The 20778-nt window shown below is 37.2% G+C and overlaps 1 protein-coding gene across 4 annotated transcripts in view; it reads right to left on the reverse strand.

Moving 5' to 3' along the window:
• NT5C3A (5'-nucleotidase, cytosolic IIIA) overlaps positions 1 to 20778 on the reverse strand; it is a 54769-nt gene that overhangs the window by 12907 nt on the left and 21084 nt on the right. The window contains exons 1-4 of one of the 4 annotated variants that reach the window (XM_011966345.1): positions 13849 to 14534; positions 8692 to 8746; positions 2976 to 3063; positions 159 to 257 (exon numbers count right to left, since the gene is read on the reverse strand). In XM_011966345.1, the coding sequence (XP_011821735.1) occupies positions 159 to 257 (99 nt within the window). In that variant the 5' untranslated portion in view covers positions 2976 to 3063; positions 8692 to 8746; positions 13849 to 14534. Of the gene's footprint in view, positions 1 to 158; positions 258 to 2975; positions 3064 to 8691; positions 8747 to 13848; positions 14535 to 20778 lie in introns of those variants that run through there. The other 3 variants (XM_011966344.1, XM_011966343.1, XM_011966341.1) reach the window with 3 other exon arrangements.

Here is a 20778-nt window from a genome sequence, read left to right on the forward strand (position 1 = left end):
TTTTTTTTTTTTTTTAAACAGAGATGGGGTCTCACTATGTTGCCCAGGCTGGTCTCAAACTCCTGGGCTCAAATGATCTCCTGCTTCAGTCTCCCAAAGTGCTGGGATTACAGGCATGAGCCACCACACATAGCCAAGGCCTCTTGATGATTATTCACCTGAAGTTTGGCAGCTCCTCCTTTGATAAGACCACAGATAATTTCTTCTACTCTTGTAGGGTTCTTGATTCGAACTGAACTTTTCTGGAATTCTGGCATCTAAAGAGTAAAAGAAAATTAATTAGTTTTCATTCTTCTTTCCTCAGGTTCCTTTGATACCAACCAGAAGCTTGTCTTATTTAAAGACATAAAAATGTTAAGGCATTATTTTTAAAAAGCAAGCCACCACATCAAATTACCATTTATTTTTCTTATTACTACTCTTTTAGACATGCTGTCTTGTTTTGTCACCCAGGCTGAAGTGCAGTGGCACAATCCTAGCTCACTGTAGCCTCAAACTCCTGGGCTCAAATGCTCCTCCCATCTCAGCCTCCTGAGTAGGTAGAAGGCATGCGCCATCATACCCAGCTAATTTTTAAAATTTTCTGTAGAGGTGAGTGAGGTCTTGCTATGTTGCTCAGGCTGATCTTGAACTCCTGGCCTCAAGCAATCCTCCCACCTTGGCCTTCCAAAGTCCTGGGATTAAAAGTGTGGGACACCAAGCCCAGCTCCCACATTACCATTTATACACACAGAAATACTTAAAATGTATCAGTATTTTCTAGCTACAGAGTAAGACAAAACTACATTTGTGATTCAATTACATTATCAGAGAGTATATCTTTTTCTAATTATAAAAGCTATGCATGCTTACCACAGAAATAACAGTAAAAATATAAAAAAGACAATAAAAACTGCCTGGAGTTCAACTACTTGAAGATAAACAAGTAACATTTAAATTTATTTTCTATTAGTTTCATTTTTGTGATTTTTCTATTAGTTTCATTTCTGGGTTGTGATGCAATCCAGTCAGAGCCCAGAAATCATATTTTAACCATGAATACCCCAACAGCTACCCCGTGATTGATGTAATTTTTCTAAAAATCTTAAGATGACCCCCCATTAAGCCTCCATTTTATATAATACAATAAGTAAACTTCCACCCTAATACTAATACCTTAAGAATATCCCTCTGAAACATGCATATAGATGTACATAGTTTTAGCTCATCCTCATTATATACTTTTGCATCTGGCTTTTACAAATACATACATACATTTAGCTTGCCTACATATTTATATTTTCAAATGTTCCTGAGCAGAAAGGAAGCAATTATCATGATTATTCCCCCAAAAGTTTGTCTTTGTATAATTAAAATATATTTAAATTATTTAAAAATTGAAAAGCTGCTTCAAGATCTTTGCTCTTTTTATTGTACTATTTCCCAAATAATATACTGTTCTTGGCACATATTTTACAATAGATTTATTTCAAATTGAGATAACTGCCAAAAAGTATTGTGCCAGGCACAGTGGCACATGCCTGTAATCCCAGCTACTTGGAAGCTGAGGTAGGATCATTGGAGCCCAGGAGTTTGAGACCAGCCTGGGCAACATAGCAAGATCCATCTAAAACAATGGATGTAGTAGGCTGCTACTACAGAGTTATGAAGACTTTAGCGTTGCTCAACAATTTAATCTTAAGTATTATTTCTTGTTACTAGCTACTTTATCACAAATAGAATGAAACTGATTAGAGGAAAAATCAGTACAAGCTCTTACAGCACACATACAATACAACAAGGAGGAGAAAATTATGCCTCATTTTATAGTCAGTTATACAGTATAGGCAGTAATAGTACCTCAAATTCAGGCTCTATACTGGTTTGTATTGGATAATCTTTATTTATATATTTTTATTCTGGCTATGTTATTGGTAATATTAACATAGTTCATGTGTGTCATGGACATGGTTATAAAAATTCCCTGGACCTTCTATCTTTGCTACGAGAGAGTCTGACCAGGTAAATCTATCAGATGCTGTGTTGTTCCTACATAATGTGCAAGAGTAGAAAAATCAGAAAAAGGCTAGCCTGTCTCCCAAAGACTGGAAGATGATAATGAAAGTGTAGAGGAAAGAGGCCGGGCACGGTGGCTCATGCCTGTAATCCCAGCACTTTGGGAGGTTGGGGCGGGTGGATCACGAGGTCAGGAGATCAAGACCATCCTGGCTACCATGGTGAAACCCCGTCTCTACTAAAAATACAAAAAATTAGCTGGGCGTGGTGGCGGGTGCCTGTAGTCCCAGCTACTTGGGAGGCTGCGGCAGGAGAATGGTGTAAACCCGGGAGGCGGAGCTTGAAAAAAATAAAGAAAGTGTAGAAAAAAGAGAAGTGCTAACATTAAAATTTTCTCCATGGATGAAAGATCTACCACCTACAATACACTTAATTTTAAAAAGCCATATTTAAGTAGGATGACCTGCAATGCAAGTAAACTTGATGTAGTAATCCTTTTAACTTAACTGAATGAGTTTCAATAGATTAAAGGTTATGTATTTTATAGTGATTTTTCAATAGATGGAAAGGCAGATAGGCACTAGTTCCTACATTCTTTTTTTTCATACATTAACCCATTCACTCGCCTAACTAATATTTACCATGTGTCTACTTTGTGCCACACACTCTTGCTAGATGCTAGGGATATGATGATGAGTAGTATTTACTCTGCTTTTCTGCTGAGTTTTAGGGATGACTGCTGTTTTGGAATATCACTTCTGTAATTCCCTTAAAATACCTCAGCTAATAAGTTTATCTCTTGACAACTAATTTCTGTTCTTACTTCAGCCTTAACTGGCAGATGCACAGCAATCAGCATATGTTTGATTCAATAACCAATCCATTATGGTGAAAGCAACACAGGATATAGATCATAGACTATTTTTTCACCAAAAAAATTAAATATTCGATTTCAGTGTACCCATACTAAGACATCTTGCCTCAGACAAATGACAGCTTCAAGTTTTTGATAATGGATAGGAGAGAATCACACCAAGACCACTTTGAAGAAGGCTGGTTTCTGCTACACTGACAAATGTAAGAGTGGTTTATTTTATTTTTATAGAGATAAGGTCTTGCTATGTTGCCCAGGCTGGCCTCGAACTCCTGGGCTCAAGCAATCTCCCCGCTTCAGCCTCCCAAAATGCTGGGATTACAGGTGTGAGCCACCACGCCTGGCTAATACTGGTTTACTATAAATCACAATGGACGAAAGAGAACTGGTAGCTAAAGGCACTGGTGGCTGGCTCCTGTACAACATACAACCATTAATTTTCAGATAAATAAGTAGTGAATACACAAATGGCATGGGAGTAAAATAATGATGAAATAGGTATAAGAAATATAAAAATGACCATTCTATCTGTCTTGGGTTATGTAGTATACTATACTCCTCTCCTGCAATACACAATCAATGTCACTGATCTGTATGAGAAATACTTCACAAGAACTTGAGATATTGGGTATTTTACTCAAATACTTTATAATATAGCCTAAGAAAGATAATCAAAGACTCCTGTATGGAATATGTCAAAGAGTATCATAATATAAGCACACTGTAGAAGTATGATGAAATACATCACATACTTTTTGTTGTTGTTGTTGCTGAACACACCCCAACTGTTGCATGAGATCACATACTTTTGTTACCTCCACAAAGTCCTTCTGTCTATATCCCTCTCAGAAAAACACAGACATGGTTTGGTGGCACATAAATAATGATACTTCAAATTTGAAGGGCAAATTATTTTGAATTGTCTGAAAAATTTTCAATGTGATTATGATATAATTTTATGAAAAATAAATAAGAAGCTAAAAATTTCCATCATTTGTGATGAAAAGAGAACAAATTCATTTTATAGTAAAGCCACAGTGTAAAATATTAGGGAGGGAGAAATGCTTTCCTGAAAAGAATCAGGGTATGTTAGTTGATTGATGCCAAATCTGAATCAACACCAAAAATGATTAAGAAAGACCTAAAACACATTTATTTTGACCAATATAAAGATGAAATGGATTTCAAAGTTATGCCATTTTTATCCACAACTCAACTGCAATATTAGATTATTTGATATGATCTTGTAGATACACTGGAACAAGATAAAAATGAGAAGCTCCAAGGTACAGTTGCCAAATTTTGGGTGTGGCTTGGTATCATCAATCCAATGATAATGTTCCAGACTAGGGATAATCCTAATTTCCAGGATGAGATTATGAAAACTTCAAAGTTTAATTCTGTTTGAACTAGACTTCAAATTATATTAAATTTTGATTAAAAAAGAAAACATGGCCAGGCATGGTGGCTCATGCCTGTAATCCCAGCACTTCAGGAGGCCGAGGCAGGAGGACCACTTAAGCTCAGCAGTTCGAGACCAGGCTGGACAACATGGCGAAACCCCATCTCTACAAACAATACAAAAATTAGTCAGGCATGGTGGTGCACATCTGTAGTCCCAGATACTCGGAGGCTAAGGTGGGAGGATTGCCTGAGCCTGGGAGGCAGAGGTTGCAGTGAGCCGACATCATGCCACTGCACTCCAGCCTGGGTGACACAGTGAGACCTTGTCTCAAAAAACAGATAAATAAATAAATGAAAAAAAATTCATATTTTAACCAAGACTAAAAAAATTACTTGTACTTTTAATTTACAAATATATATGTTAATCTATATGAGTTTCATTTATTTATTATTTTTAAAATTTGTTTGGCTGGGCACAGTGGCTGATGCCTGGAATCCCAGCACTTTGGGAGGCCAAGGCCAGCGGATCACTTAAGGTCAGGAGTTTGAGACCAGCCTGGCCAACATAGTGAAACCCTCTCTCTATTAAAAATACAAAAATTAGCCGGGCATGGTAGCACATGCCTGTAATCCCAGTTACTTTGGAGGCTGAGACAGGAGAATTGCTTGAACCTGGGAGGCGGAGGTTGCAGTGAGCCGAGATGGCACCACTGCACTCTAGCCCGGGTGACAGAGCGAGACTCTGTCTCAAAAACAAACAAACAAAAAAAGGCCGGGCACGGTGGCTCATGCCTGTAATACCAGCACTTTGGGGGGCCAAGGCAGGCATATCACCAGAGGTCAGGAGTTCGAGATCAGCCTGGGTAACAGGGTGAAACCCTGTCTCTACTAAATATACAAAATTAGCACCACACACCTGTAATTCCTATTACTTGGGAGGCTGAGGCAGGAGAACTGCTTGAACCTGGGAGGTGGAGGCTGCAGTGAGCCAGGATTTTGCCACTGCACTCCAAGCCTGGGTGACAGAGTGAGACACGGTCTCCAAAAAAAAAAAAAAAAAAATTTACTTTTTTATTTTTATTTTTTGAGGCAGGGTCTTGCTCTGTCACCCAGGCTGGAGTGCAGTGGCGTGATCTTGCCTCACTGCAACTTTCAACTCCTGGGCTCAGGCGATCCCCCCACCTCAGCCTCTCAAGTAACTGGGACTATAGGGGCTCACCACTACTATTGGCTAATTTTTGCATTTTTTTGTAGAAAGAGGGTTTTGAAGTGTTGCCCAGGCTGGTCTTGAACTCCTGGGCTCAAGCAATCTGCCTGCCTCAGCATCCCCAAGTGTTGGGATTACAGGCATCAGCCACTGCACCTGACCTATTTAAAATTTGTTTTTGAGACAAGGTCTCACTCTGTCAACCAGGCCGGAGTGCAGTGGCGTGATCACAGCTCACTGCAGCCTTGACATTCTGGGCTCAATAGATCCTCCCACTTTAGCCTCCAGAGTAGCTGGGACTACGGTCACCTGCCACTATGCCCAGCTAATTTTTCAATTTTTGTAGAGACAGGTCTCACTATGTTGCCCAGGCTGGTCTCAAACTCCTGAGCTCAAATGATCCTCCCGCCTTGGCCTCCCAAAGTGCAGGGATTACAGGCATGAGCCATAGCACCCAGCCTCAGTGAATTTTAAATTACCTTAGTATTATCCTACATTTTTCTGGAAATAGCCCACATAAAAATTAGTTTGAATCACTTAAGAAATTTCAGTCAGATGTTTTCAGAGAAATATTCTTTCTTGGTTTTCCACTGTTTATATTTGGTAGCAACAAAAGACTTCATTACTGCAGTGGTACAAAGAAGTAGGCACTACAGTTTTTATCCAACTACACAGAAAGTATAGATTTAAAGCCACCTATTCAAACTGGTACATTTGCCCATACACATAGATCATTCTCTGATTTTTTTGGAAGATTATGCACTACTAAATTTTAGTAATAGTGATTTCCCTTGCCTATTATATATTCAGTCTGTTTCCACATTAAGATAGTGTAGGCAGGAGGGAGGGATGGCATTGGGAGTTATACCTGAGGTAAATGACGAGTTGATGGGTGCAGCACACCAACATGGCACATGTATACATATGTAACAAACTTGCACGTTGTGCGCATGTACCCTAGAACTTAAAGTATATATATATAAAAAAAAAGATAGTGTAGGCCAAATTCTTTCATTCCTTCACCACATATTAAGTATACAACAGTGTGTGAAGCCGCTCTGTAAAAGAAACATAAAATATAAATCTTACACTCAAGGTGCATATTCTGTAATGTGGATTATAAAATAGAAACCCAAATAATTAATACATTGCCAAGATGTCCCGATAAAATGTAAGAGGAATAGAAGAGACAGAGATTTCTTCTTCTGGGGTCAAAGGAGTAAGAGCCAACAGAGGTAGGCTCTGGAAGAGAAACAGGACTTAGATATGCTGAGATTAGGGAGTAATCAAAGTGCAGGGTCTAATGTGGGAAAAAGAGAAATAGCTCTGTTTGTCTAGAACATAAGTGTACACAGAGAAGTGTGCGTGTAAAAAGTCTGGACAGAGAGATCTGAATCCTGTTCATGAAAAGTGAAGAATAACATGCTATAAAGTTATCAATATTAAAGACGTGTCAATATTAAAGACGTATCAATATTTTTAGGAAAGCAAACCCAAGGTAAAAACTGTGTAAATTAATGCAATAATAGTTTAAAAAAAATCTTTTGCCTTATTTTCCTTCAACAGTCTGAACAACTGTGGGGTGAATACACTGCTACTTGCCTCTACAGACACCTTCTAGAGGGCTCTAGGACCCAAGTAACAACATTATACAAAGATGATTAACATTGTTTATATGTCAGGGAATTCCTATACTGCTTGTGTTCATATAAGATAAAAAAAAGTCAACCCAAACAAGAAAATAAGTTTTAGACTGGTTTAATTCTATGTGTCAAAGAGAGATGCTCAATTCCAATGAATCAAGTGCCAATCATTCAATGGATGCAAAGAGCTGCTATTAGGTTGAACCACATAAAACTGGCAATATTGGACTATATTTGACATATAAAAACAACAATTGCATGTGCTTCAATCTAAGAGCAATAACGAAACTGACTATGACTTAATTACCATTTTGAGTCAACTTTCACCTTTGATCCTACACTGGTTGAGGGAAAGATGAACAAGAGATTTATTAAGTGTGACCAAGTGCTGCTTGCTTGCTGTGTCATGCTCTAGTTTATAGGCCAGAAAAAAGCTAGACAGAAAGACAAAGCTGAAAAAATAAATGGAACAGAAGAGGAGGCACAACAATAAAAAGAACACAAAGAGAAAACAAGAGATCATAGGGCAGTTGTTCCCTCCAAAAGAAAGGATTTTTAAAAATTGTTGTTTTTAAGATTTTATCACTGTGAATATGGAGAACAGATGTAATTTCTTTTCACATATGCAAATAAATATGCCAGTTACACAGTTAAAACACTCACTAACATAATAGATTAATATTTAATGAATGCTTAATCTGCGGTTATTAGAAACTTTATATACATTTTCATTAAGTATGAATAATAACGCACAGTTGGTGGTTTCACACCCATTTCTTAAAGGTAAGATTACTGCTCTCATTCAGGGCTATAGAAACTAATAAGGAGTAAGATTTTTTTTTTTTGTGAGACGGAATCTTGCTCTGTCGCCCAGGCTGGAGTGCAGTGGCACAATCTTGGCTCACTGCAGCCTCCGCCTCCCAGGTTCAAGCCATTCGCCTGCCTCAGCCTCCCGAGTAGCTGCGACTACAGGAGCATGTTACCATGCCCGGCTAATTTTTTGTATTTTTAGTAGAGAAGGGGTTTCACTGTATTAGCCTGGACGGTCTTGATCTCCCGACCTCGTGATCCGCCCACCTCGGCCTCCCAAAGTGCTGGGATTACAGGCGCCTAGCCAGAATGAGTTAAGATATGAAGCCAGTTCTGACTCCAAAGCCTGTACATTTCCTATCTCATCCTAATATATATAATGCAACTCTATTGTCATGCAAGTAGTATTTAAAAAATTTCTGAATGCTTGTCATTTAAATTAGGAAGCCTACAATAATGTATTTCACATTGTATGATTTAAGTGTGCTATTGCTGAGCAAAGAAAATTTAGCATAAAAAGGAATGGGGAAACATTTTATATTCTGAGAAGCACAATAATGTGCATTAGATTTCAAGCAAAAACATTTTAAAGATAATTTGAAATTCAATTCAATAAGTATTTGAGGTTTATTTTGTGATGCACTGCGAAGAAAGAGTTGTATAAAATTTCAGTCCCATAATTATCTGGTTAGAGACAGAGGTAAAAGTGGTGAAGATTTACCATTAATAAATGGAACTGGAAATAGGCAAATACCCACCATTTTCACATGTACAGCAGACTCTTGATTAGTCATTTCTTGGTTATCCAATCTTCTGGATTTTCCCAGGTGATGTCACAGCAAAAGAGAAAAAAAAAAAGTACACGTGACATACATAAATTTCAGGTTCCTCCTGTTATGCTAATAATATACTAAGGTGGTATTTTCGGTATGACTTATTTTGTTTTTTAAAAATGTTTATTTTATGTACAAAGAACTAATATGGTTTCTTTCATTGGGTGGATGCCCTGGATAATTCATTCAAGGAAGATTACTTGGTCCAACTCAATGAAACCTATGTCCTTCATGTACTGACGGAAACACTGACGGCACATATTGAGGCTGTGTTTCCGGATCAGACTATGCTGGTTTGGGCAGATGTGAGAAGAGCGAGAACCCTGGCCCAACTTCTGTAGGTGGCTCCAGTAAGGCTGCTGGTGACCCATCTTGCTTTCGGGAGTGCAATGAGGCAAAAGGCTTTGTTATGATTTAACATAGCCTATATTTGACATATAAAGCATTTTTTTTTTTCTAAGAAGCTCGGCAAGGGTTTTACTCTATCCAGCATAGTTTTGGATTAAACATTTTGTATGGAGAATCTGAAGCTCTCCTACAAGAACTTATATGGTATTAAGAAAATTGAATAAACTGAAAATGGAGTACATATTTGCAAAGAGCACTTTATTGCAAGAATATTTTATCAACACTTTCTCTACATGTAAGGATGAAGTTTGTGGGAAAATTATGCATTGCTACTACTGAATCAATATAGGAATATACAGACAGAACAAAGTAAGGGAAGACATAACACAAAAGTCTAATTTTTCCTTCAATTTTCTTATATTAAAATCTTTAATTTTTTTTGTTTTTGAGATGGAGTCTTGCTCTGTTGCCAGGCTGGAGTGCAGTGCCGTGATCTCGGCTCACTGCAACCTCCGACTCCCAGGTTCAAATGATTCTGCTGCCTCAGCCTTCCAAGTAGGTGGGATTACAGGCGCATGCTGCCATGCCCGGCTAATTTTTGCATTTTTAGTAGAGACGGGGTTTCACCATGTTGGCCAGGAAGGCCTTGATCTCCTGACCTTGTGATCCGCCTGCCTCAGCCTCCCAAACTGCTGGGATTATAGGCGTGAGCCACTGCGCCTGGCCTAAATCTTTAATTTTTAAATATGATATGACTAAGATATGAGCTGCATTTGAATTGTGCATTGTGTCTAGCACAAAATAGGTATGTGACAGTGTTTGTTAACTGAATGAACCTTTTAGGCTCTGGGTGAAGTTTAAGTATATCTGTTCATCAAACAAAAGGAACCAGTTTTTAAAACATCCCTCATCATTATTCTAAGGTTTTTTTGTTGTTGTTGTGTTGGTAGTATAAAACTCAGGGAAAATTACTAATCTATTTTTGTTCCATAATGACTTTACTTTTACTTTATTTCAGATAAGTAAAGTTTTATAATTAAAGCACTATTTAAAAATGGCAACTTACTTGAAGGGGAGAAAATATCTGACATTTTCTTAAACTCTAGTAATGTAAGTTGGACATTAGATCTGTGTTCTTTATAATTAAAAGGTGTTATAGCGGATACATCAAATTTTCTCAAATTCTAACATTTGGTCCCTAACCCCTTCCATTTTAAGTCCATGAAATTACAAAATGTCTTTTTCTTCCTCTCTCAGAAAGCCTGCTAGTAAGTTGATAGTCTCATAATTGATGGCATCTTAGAATTAAGTACACATGATTTCCAAATAGTAAGATGATAACTTGCAGTTTTTCACATCTGAAAAAGAATGTATCTGCATATGAGTGTGTGTATATATATCGATATAAAGATGTGTATGTGTATATCTTTATACATATATATACACAGATATATATATACACACACACACATATATATACATACACACATACAGTATATAACCCAGAAAACATTTGATCACCACCCTCAAAATATAATGGTAGTTTGGGGATTAGTAGTCTTTTTTTTTTAATTATTATTATTATACTTTAAGTTCTAGGGTACATGTGCATAATGTGCAGGTTTGTTACATATGTATACTTGTGCCATGTTGGTGTGCTGCACCCATCAACTCGTCATTTACATCGGGTATAACTCCCAATGCAATCCCTCCCCCCTCCCCCCGGGATTAGTAGTCTTTAGCTTAGATGATTGTAGTCAAGTTTCAGTAGACCTTCCTTGGTCTAACTTTTTTCTTTCATAGTCATCCAGATTTCTAACAAACAAGGTATTACAGAAGCTGCATGCAAGTCTATTTCTTCATTCATAGCAATCAAAGCCTAATTATTAAATGCTTACAGCTTTTCTTTGATGTTTAATATGTGAAAAGTGGTGTAGATTTCTCAAAGAGCACTATTTAAATAAAACCATCTCATTAGCTTGAAAAAAAGGAAGAGTGTGGAGACTGTGGAAAAGTCTGTAAAAGTGTGGAAAAGTACTGTAGAATTTATGAAAATACCGCATAATCTGTGAAACATTTGAAAACCTCAAGGGCAAACAATGCATGCAGTGAAGAATTAAACACATTTTAATATCTAGGAAACTAAGATCTTTTTGTTACACATTCAGGTAGTAGAAGCCCTCTCTAGTCTCTATCTCTGAAGTATGGCTCTTTTTGGAACATACATTTTGAGTTTACAGGGGAAAAAAGTCAGTATAAGTTGGTAAAAGAATGATCATCTTTCTCATCATCTCATCAAATAAAAACAAAGAGTGATAAGAAATTTGATGGCCAACTTTAGGACCTTTTTTTTTTTTTTTGGTAAATATACCAGTAATTCATGAATACTATGCAAATTTCAACTGAAGAGCTTTCATTCTTCCCAGTCCTCGCTAGCAATCTGATCAGAATTTATCTTTGTTCAAAGATAATCGCACATAAAGTGATACTGCAGTCCTTACACAAAAATTGCTCTAAGGTCTATATCATTTAAAAAGTGTAAAGACTCAGGTGTAAAATGTCAGCATTCTGGCACTATTCTAAGGAAGACACGGAAAATTAGGGCAGAGTATTTTTAAACCAATAGGCTTGTAAACCTATACCTGGTATATAAAGTTCTGGCTTACTTTGCCAATGGTCATCTGTTGCAGATGCTTCAAGAGAAGAGTTGCTGGAAAAAACACATCAAGTGTAGAAGACGTGTTCAAAAATAGAAAATACTGCCCTTGAACTATGAACTCTCTTCAAAGGAAGTTTTAACATTTTAAGTCTTCAGAGTCTTTAAGTATGAACTGGAAAATGTGGAAACTGGAAAATAATTACTTTGTGTGCTTTTTGTATGAGATTAAGGTCTCTACTATAGCAGAGTTCTTTACAAGGAATATGTAGGACAAGGCTAAAGACTGAAGCAAGAGGTAAGAACTTCACTTAACACAAACTTGACAACTCAAAACTTTATCACGGTATTTCATTCTGACAATAGTTTACAAGTCAATTAATGAAAATTGATTGGTATGTCTACATGAAAAAAATTACCTGATTTAAAGCAAGTCTTAAAGTATCTGAATGCAAACTGATTACTTTTAAAGGTCTACTTGACTCTGTCTTACAGGAAAGTAAAAATGATTAAATTCATGAATATAGCTTTAAAAATTGTGACTGCTTTAATTGTGATACTCGCAGAAACATGTAAACTACATTGATAAGGTAAGAATATTGTGAATGCTAAACTGTGTATTACTTACATAAGAAGAGGCATATATTACTATAATATGGACACAGTATCAGCAACAGTACCAAACATCCATGGTGAATCCATTTTTCCTATACTTTTTCAGTAACCTGTACTATTTGACTTTCTTAAGCTTGGGTTTTTTTTTTTTTTTTTTTTTTTAATGTTTCTTAGGGTGATTAGCACATGCAAAATCAAACTGTAAGTTCATCTTTTCTGTATGGTTGTAATAATTTTGGGGGGCATTTAAATAATTTTCCCTAATTAGATTTTCAACTCACCGGTGGGGAAAAAGAAACACACAAGCTGCAAAGTGAAACTTTCTCGATACAGGCATAAAACAAAAATGAAACTAAATAGCAAAGAGTGGGAGGGGTAGAAGAGGAAAGAGGAAAGGAGGAAAGAGGAAAAAACAGATTTCAAAAGCTAGTTATTTAAAAATGGGCAATTTAAACCAATTTTCCTAAATGGTAAAGCAGCTATGGAGTCAGAATTCTGTAGATATTTATGTAAATAAATAATTTTAGTGTTTAGAATTTATTCCTCTATCCTTCCCACGCTCACTGCCTCTAATATCTAACAATATTTTTTCAAGATAAGTAAACCACATACACAGCACATGGAAACTAAGTAATTTATACTGACAACCCTTAAGGCACTCTGAGTTCTTCTGTCCTTGAATTTGTCCTAGAACAACAGCATAGGTGACAAGCAATACCCAGAGATGCCGGGCTTGGATGCAGGCTGCCAATAAAAACTAAGCAAACTGCTTTAAGAAACGGTCTGCAGCATGATCTAACTTCTCTGACTTAAAGGAAAAAAAACAAAACTATAAAATGTAGAGAATTAAATTATTTAAATATAACTTAGCCATAATATTCTAGGCTTTTACTATAATATAAATTTTTGAATCTTAATTTTCAATATTTAATTTGTTATAAATCTATAATCTAACTTTTATCAATTCATAAAACATACCAGTGATAATCCCATTCTATAAAATCCTGGGTAAAGCTCATGTGCACAAAATAAAAATTGATAATCTTTATTACTACCCATAATAAATGTTTCCTAATCCTAGTAACACAAAGCTTGTGGCTGTCAGTAAAACTGAGTCACACAGCGACTGAATGAACAACAAAATTGAATCTTAGAGTGTTTCCCCTCAACCTGGAAAGAGGCTTCTGAAGGTACTTTGTTTTTTCTTAACATCTACATGTAAAACAAGAAGCTCTTAAAATTAGAACATATAAAATGTAATTTCTGAGACCTAAGACTCTTCAAAGTTTTGCACATTCATTTCTTCACAAATTATAAAGAAGTTTTGCATTATACTGGATCATTCTTTTATTTCCTAAGCTTGTATTTTAAAATGCCCAAAATTTCAGTAAGATACAGAATCAAATAAGAATCACATAAAGTTAGACAAGAGAAACTCATTTACATGAACTGTACACACTTACCCTGAAGGTAACCGGACAAGGCACACCAGCAAAAGAAAATTCTTCCTGTCTGAGAAGTACTAATATAGCACAAGGTGCAAATGAGGGCGGTTCCAAAAGCCTTGACTAAGCCCTATGCAAAAACCTTGTGACGCACTGCTGCACAGTACTTTATATATGCTCTTGGTCACAGCCTCGCTAGCTCTGAGCTAGTCATCAGTCAAGCTACATAACATTATCAATTGAAGTTATGTGATGATTAAAGAGAAGGTAAATCTGTACTATTAGAACTGGCAACTGGCTCTGGAAAGAAAAGAGGAACCTCTACACTAACACTTAAAAACATTCCCTTCCTCGTGGTTTGTCAGTGGTTTGTCAGTGCACTTCTGATATGTGAACTTTTCTGTATATTCTATTTTAATACAAAGTTAAAAAGATTAGGTTGCTGCTGCCAGGGCTGGAGGAGGAGGATGGGGAATTATTGCTCAAAGGATAGAGTTTCAGTTTTAGCAGATGAAAAGAGTTCTGGAGTGGACAGTGGTTATGGTTGCACAGCAGTGTAGATGTACTTAATGCCACCAAATTAAATGTTTAAAAATGGTTTAAATGGTACCGTTTATATTATGTATATTTTACCACAATTAAAAAAAAGATTAGCTCACTTAAAGTTCATAGACAAAAAGACAAGATATATGCAAATGTGGTCAAAAGACTGTTAATAGTCTTTAGCAAAGGGCAGTGGGATTTAAAGTAATTTTTATATTTTCCTATACTTTTAATGAGACCAGCCATAAAATCTGAAAATGAAAATTAACTTCTATTTTTAAAAATTTTGGGAAAAAGTTCCTTCCTGTTAGAAATAAGAGCAGTCCAACTGTCGTAAAGAAAATATTTTTATTTTTATTTTTTTAAAGAGAACTAGTCTTGCTTTTAACCTGAGTAGTAGGGTGGCAATATGCTAATACCATGTGTCAGGACCTGATAGATAAGTTATGCCACGGGCTGTGGGAAACTTTATCATTAGGAACATGGCTACGCTACACTTACGTAAATAAATTTTTATTATCGGCTTTCTCTCTACTGCCCTCAGGGAAATCTAGTCTAGGTAATATTTCAGTAATCAAATTTTGTGAAGTATCATTCTCTATTAAAAACAACATGAAAAAATTTTTTAATTGCTGTTAAAATTGGTGTTAAAAAGCTATCCAGGCTGGGTGCGGTGGCTCATGCCTGTAATCCCTGCACTTTCGAAGGCCGAGGCGGGTGGATCACCTGAGGTCAGGAGTTCGAGACCAACCTGGCCAACATGATGAAACTCCATCTCTACTAAAAACACAAAAAATTAGCCAGACCTGGTGGCCGGTGCCTGTAATCCCAGCTACTCGGGGCAGGAGAATCACTTGAACCCGGAAGGCAGAGGTTGCAGTGAGCTGAGATCGTGCCACTGCACTCGAGTCCACGCAACAAGAGCAAAACTCTGTTTCAAAAAAAAACAAACAAAACAAAACACAACAAAAACCTCAAAACCAAAAACCAAAAAACAAAACTATCCAAATCTGTATCTACCAAATGTGAAACTTTTGACACTGCTATCTTATTTTAATAAAATAATAAAATTCATAATGAAACACTCCTCTAAGAGGATAGCCTATTATTTCTAATCAGTAATGAAGACTCAAGGGCCACAAAAGGGTTCCATTTCTAAAATAGTTCTGTATTATATATGGAAATGATGACTTAAATGTCCTTTAATATTACTATAGTTAACAATGGTAAGAATTTGAAATATATCACTTTGAAAGATGATTCACAGATCACTTTCAACAACCAAGAATATTGAAATGGGCCAGGCGTGGTGGCTCATGCCTGTAATCCCAGCACTTTGGGAGGCCAAGGCGAGTGGATCACCAAGTCAGGAGATCGAGACCATCCTGGCTAACATGGTGAAACCCCCTCTCTACTAAAAATATATTCTAAAAAATTAGCCGGATGTGGTGGCGGGCACCTGTAGTCCCAGCTACTTGGGAGGTTGAGGCAGGAGAATGGTGTGAACCTGGAAGGTGGAGCTTGCAGTGAGCCGAGATCACGCCACCACATTCCAGTCTGGGTGACAGAGTGAGACTCTGACTCAAAAAAAAAAAAAAAAAAAAGAATATTGAAATAATAGTTCTACAATCTTTTTGGAGTGCAATTTAGAAATACTATTAAAAGCATTAGCAATATACATTCCCTTTGACATACCAATTTTGTGTCTAGAAATTTTTCCTAAAGAAATTAGGCGGTACACAAAATTAGCTTCCAGGATGTATACTGCAAATTTGTTTTATAATTCTGGGAAACTGGAAACAACCTACATGGCTGATATTTAAATGTTCACGAATACAGAAGAGGTGAATAAACTGTGATATATACATAAAATATAAAATTATACTGCTCTTAAAAATTATTATGAATAGCTAAAATGTATTGTGTTTACTATGTGCCAGATGTCTCTAAGCACTTGATATTCCTTGTCTCATATAATACTTATAAACAACCTTAGAAGGTATGTGCTAGTATTATTCTCATTTTACTAGTGAGCAAATTAAGCCTTATACTTGACAAGTGGCAGAAATGGATTCAAACTCAGTTCTAACTTCAGAATCCATGTTTCAGATCACTGCACAGTACTGCTCCATGAGCTGAGTATTTACAGACATATGGTCTACTATTGATTGAAAAAGGTTATAATATCTACAGCAAGAGACCAATTTGCGGAGGAAAAATCTTTATACAAGTATAGGAAAGTTTAAAATAGAATACATAAGACAGTATTTGTAATGACATTAAGGGGCCATTTTTACAACCTGAGTTTTAGAAAATAAATGTGCTCCTTGAGAAATTTAAATAGCATGTTAAAAAACGTCATAGGAGTAGCACCTATAGTGTCCATAATCAGAAAAGAAAGCTAAAAATCCAGTCAACATCATATAGTTGGATTGTTTGAAACAATGTTTCTAACGGAGACACAGAAGCAAAGAATCCAGCCAGCTTAGTGGGCTCCAAAACAAAACACTTCATGGCATGGAAAGAAAGCTGGCTGGTATCCTATCAAAAGGAGTGTTGGTCTCTAAGGGTAGGTGGTTTGGGCTCTGCTGGTGTGTGTGCCTGTCCTGCTAGTCTGATTCTAAGAAGAGGGAAGAGGGGGAATATGGATGTCGCTTCCTGCCTGTAACAGACTTCATCTTTTTAATTCCACCCAGTGTGTACGTGATAGGAGTGAGGTAGGAGTGAGATAGTGGGACTGATGGGGTGTCCCTGGAAGAGGGACTAACATGTATCAAGCACTTTCTTGCTTTGTCAAAGTCCCAGAAGCATGCAATGGCCCTTTATATACATTGTAATTCAACTGGTATAATTTTAAGAGAAAAACAATACTTCTCCCTTTTTATAAAGAATCTGAAGTCAGGAGAAGTTAACACACTTACTACTTATGTGACTTAATGTACAAGAGTTGGGACACTTTTTTTGTTTTTCTTTTTTTTTGAGACAGAGTTTCACTCTCGTTGCCCAGGCTGGAGTACAATGACGCGATCTGGGCACACCGCAACCTCCCCCTCTTGAGTTCAAGAGATTCTCATGCCTCAGCCTTCCCCAGCAGCTGGGATTACAGGCATGCGCCACTATGCCCGGCTAATTTTGTATGGGAAACTTTTTGAACCAAACTATATCAGGCTGTCTCTGGGCAACACATAACATGAGAGGGCTTGAGAAGTCTACGAATGAGTAAGAATGTTTAAAAAATATGCCACAAGAAAGGAACAAGGACACAAGCAAAGCACTGAATCAAAGATACTGAATTTTGTTTCTAACAGCTCCAGGGCACTTAATTTTTTTTTTTTTGAGAAGGGATAGAAAGGATATGGAAGTACAAAGTTGTAAAGACAGGTTATTTAACTGCACAGTGGACTTTCACCTCTGTACACAATAACTGGGCCCTGTTGCCTTGGAGTTTCTTTACTCATTGACATAGAAACAGAAATCACTCCTATCACTTCTAGTGGCAAACTCTGGATCTAAAATTCATATGCCAAAGAGCACAGCACCTGTACAGAATTCACATCTTTGGAAGATTTTTTTCCCTCCCCTTTTAACACTGAAACTGAATGTCTTTATCCATGGAAAAAGGGATATCCATTTGTATTTCTGAGTAACTAGTTAAGAGCTTTTTAGATAGTCAATTATTCAATCAACTTGAAAAACTAAAAATTATCACTTCGTATTTTGTCATCAGAAGATTTCTCAGAAATTCCAAATAATGAAAAAACAAAAAGCCCTCAGAAAACCAAATATATGAATTTAAGCTTTAATAACTTATTATTTGTCTTTAACATTGGGACAGGGAAGTAAACAAAGGTATTGCATTAATTAAAAGTTGCATGTAAAAGAAATCACATCATAATCCCGCATAAAACCTGTAGCAAGTATTGTTATTTCTCAACAATACAATCTAGACTTACCTACTAACTTATAGTTGGGCTACTATAATCCAATTACCTTTCCAACAAGGAATGTATTTTTAAACTTAAATCGGATGACACCCTAGGAAGTTATTCCAAACAAAACAATGAAGCCACCATATAAGGAAGGCAATTTAGAAGATGAGATGCAATAGTCTCTATACTGACTCTTGCGAAACTTGTTCTTGCTAATTGCTGCATGATGTAAATAGAAAGATGATTTTTTTAAACATGCAAAACATCAGTCTAGGTATGTTAACTTCTCTTCAAACTTCCCTGAAGACAACAGTGAATTGACTTCAATATTATGACTGTTCAAAATAGAACTGAAACAAGGTACTATAAATGTTTACATGAATATGGTTTAAAATGTATAAGGAGCAGAAAACAGAGATGAAACAATCATTTACTATATTTTTTGAAAATGAACGGCAAATGAAAATTTTCTTTTTCTGTTTTTTTTTTGAGACAGAGTCTCACTCTGTCACCCATGCTGGAGTGCAGTGGCACGATCTCAGCTCACTGCAACCTCTGCCTCCCGAGTTCAAGCGAATCTTCTGCTTCAGCCTCCCGAGTAGCTAGGACTACAGGTGTGCGCCACCACACCTGGCTAATTTTTGTGTTTTTAGTAGAGATGGGGTTTCACCATGTTGTCCAGGCTGGTCTCAATCTCCTGACCTCATGATCCACCCGCCTTGGCCTCCCAAAGTGCTGGGATTACAGGCGTAAGCCACTGCACCCGGCCCTCATTTTTTTTTTAAATTTTCTTTAAAAAAAAAACATAAAGACTGGGTCTCATTATGTTGCCTACGCTGTAGTACGGTGCCTATTCACAGCCGTGACCTTACCACTGATCCACTTAGGAGTTTGGACCTGCTCTATTTCCAACCAGGGCTAGTTCACCCCTCCTCAGGCAACCTGGTGGTCCTCTGCTCCCAGGAGGTTCCTATATTGATGCAGAACTTAGTGCAGACACTTGATTGGCACAGCACACTAAAGCGTGGAACTCTTGGGCTCAAGTGATCCTTCCACCTCAACCTCCCAAGGACTATAGGCGCTAGGCCAGTAAGCCCAGCCTCATGTTTTTTATCATTTAAGACCACTGCAAAAATTTATCCTAGTAGATGACTGTGAGTGAGACTGATTGCAGCCTTATGAATTTACAGACATATGTATATGCAAACTGAGGAGAACCTATGGTTCCCATGTCAATGCATTTCTTAAACTTTGCAAAAATCTAGGCCGTGGGCTGTGGCTCACATCTGTAATCCCAGCACCTTGGGAAGTCAAGGCAGGAGGACTGCTTGAGCCCAGGAGTTTGAGAACACCCTGGGCAACATAGGGAGACCCAGTCTCCACAAAAAATATTAAAAAATTAGCCAAGTGTGGTGGCATGTGCCTGTAGCCCCAACTACTCAGGAGGCTGAAGTGGGAGAATCACTTCAGCCCAGGAGGTAGAGGCTGCAGTGCAATCATGCCACTGCACTCCAGCCTGTGTGACAGGGGGAGGCTGTCTTAAAAAAAAAAAAAAAAAAAATTGCAAAAATCCAGATCAAGTAACTTAATTTCCAAAAGCTCAAGTAAAATTGTTGAACATGAACTATATCTTTTTTATTTTCTTACTTAAAAAGCATTAAATTTTGTTTTAAACTTTTAGCGGAAATGACATTTATGTTACAATAGGTAGGTCAGGTTCAAGAAAATAAGATGTAAGACAATAACATAAATGAAGGGAGTTTTTCCTGTCTCTCCTTTCAAATGCCGTATGTTTGAATATTTCAAGATGCTTAGCACTGACTTTTTTTTTTTTTTTAATTTATTTTGGAGATAGAGTCTCGTTCTGTCACCCAGGCTGGAGTGCAGTGGTGCAATCTTGGCTCACTGCAACCTCTGCCTCCTGGGTTCAAACAATTCTCCTGCCTCAGCCTCTGGAGTAGCTGGGTCCACAGGTGCACCCTGCCACACCCGGCTTCTTTTTTTTTAAGAGTCAGGGTCTTACAATGAGGCGTAGTAGGCTGGTCTTGAACTCCTGTGCTCAAGCGATCCTCTCACCTCAGCCTCCCAAATGTTTTTTTAAATTATAGCTGAATCTCTATGATTGAAATGAAATAAGATGAAAAGCTTTCTGTTTTAATTTTGGACTCCTTCTACACCTCACAATTGGTATTCTTGCCCTTAAAAAGAAACAAACAATATTGTTTAAAATCACTATTTTGTTATAAGTTATAAACTAGTTCAACCATTATGGAAAACAGTGTGGCGATTCCTCAAGGATCTAGAACTAGACATACCATTTGACCCAGTCATCCCATTACTGGGGATATACCCAAAGGATTATAAGTCATGCTGCTATAAAGACACACGCACACGTATGTTTATTGCGGCACTATTCACAATAGCAAAGACTTGGAATCAACCCAAATGTCCATCAGTGACAGACTGGATTAAGAAA

Source organism: Mandrillus leucophaeus, unplaced genomic scaffold, assembly GCF_000951045.1.
Source record: "Mandrillus leucophaeus isolate KB7577 unplaced genomic scaffold, Mleu.le_1.0 Scaffold757, whole genome shotgun sequence".
NCBI lineage: Eukaryota > Metazoa > Chordata > Mammalia > Primates > Cercopithecidae > Mandrillus > Mandrillus leucophaeus.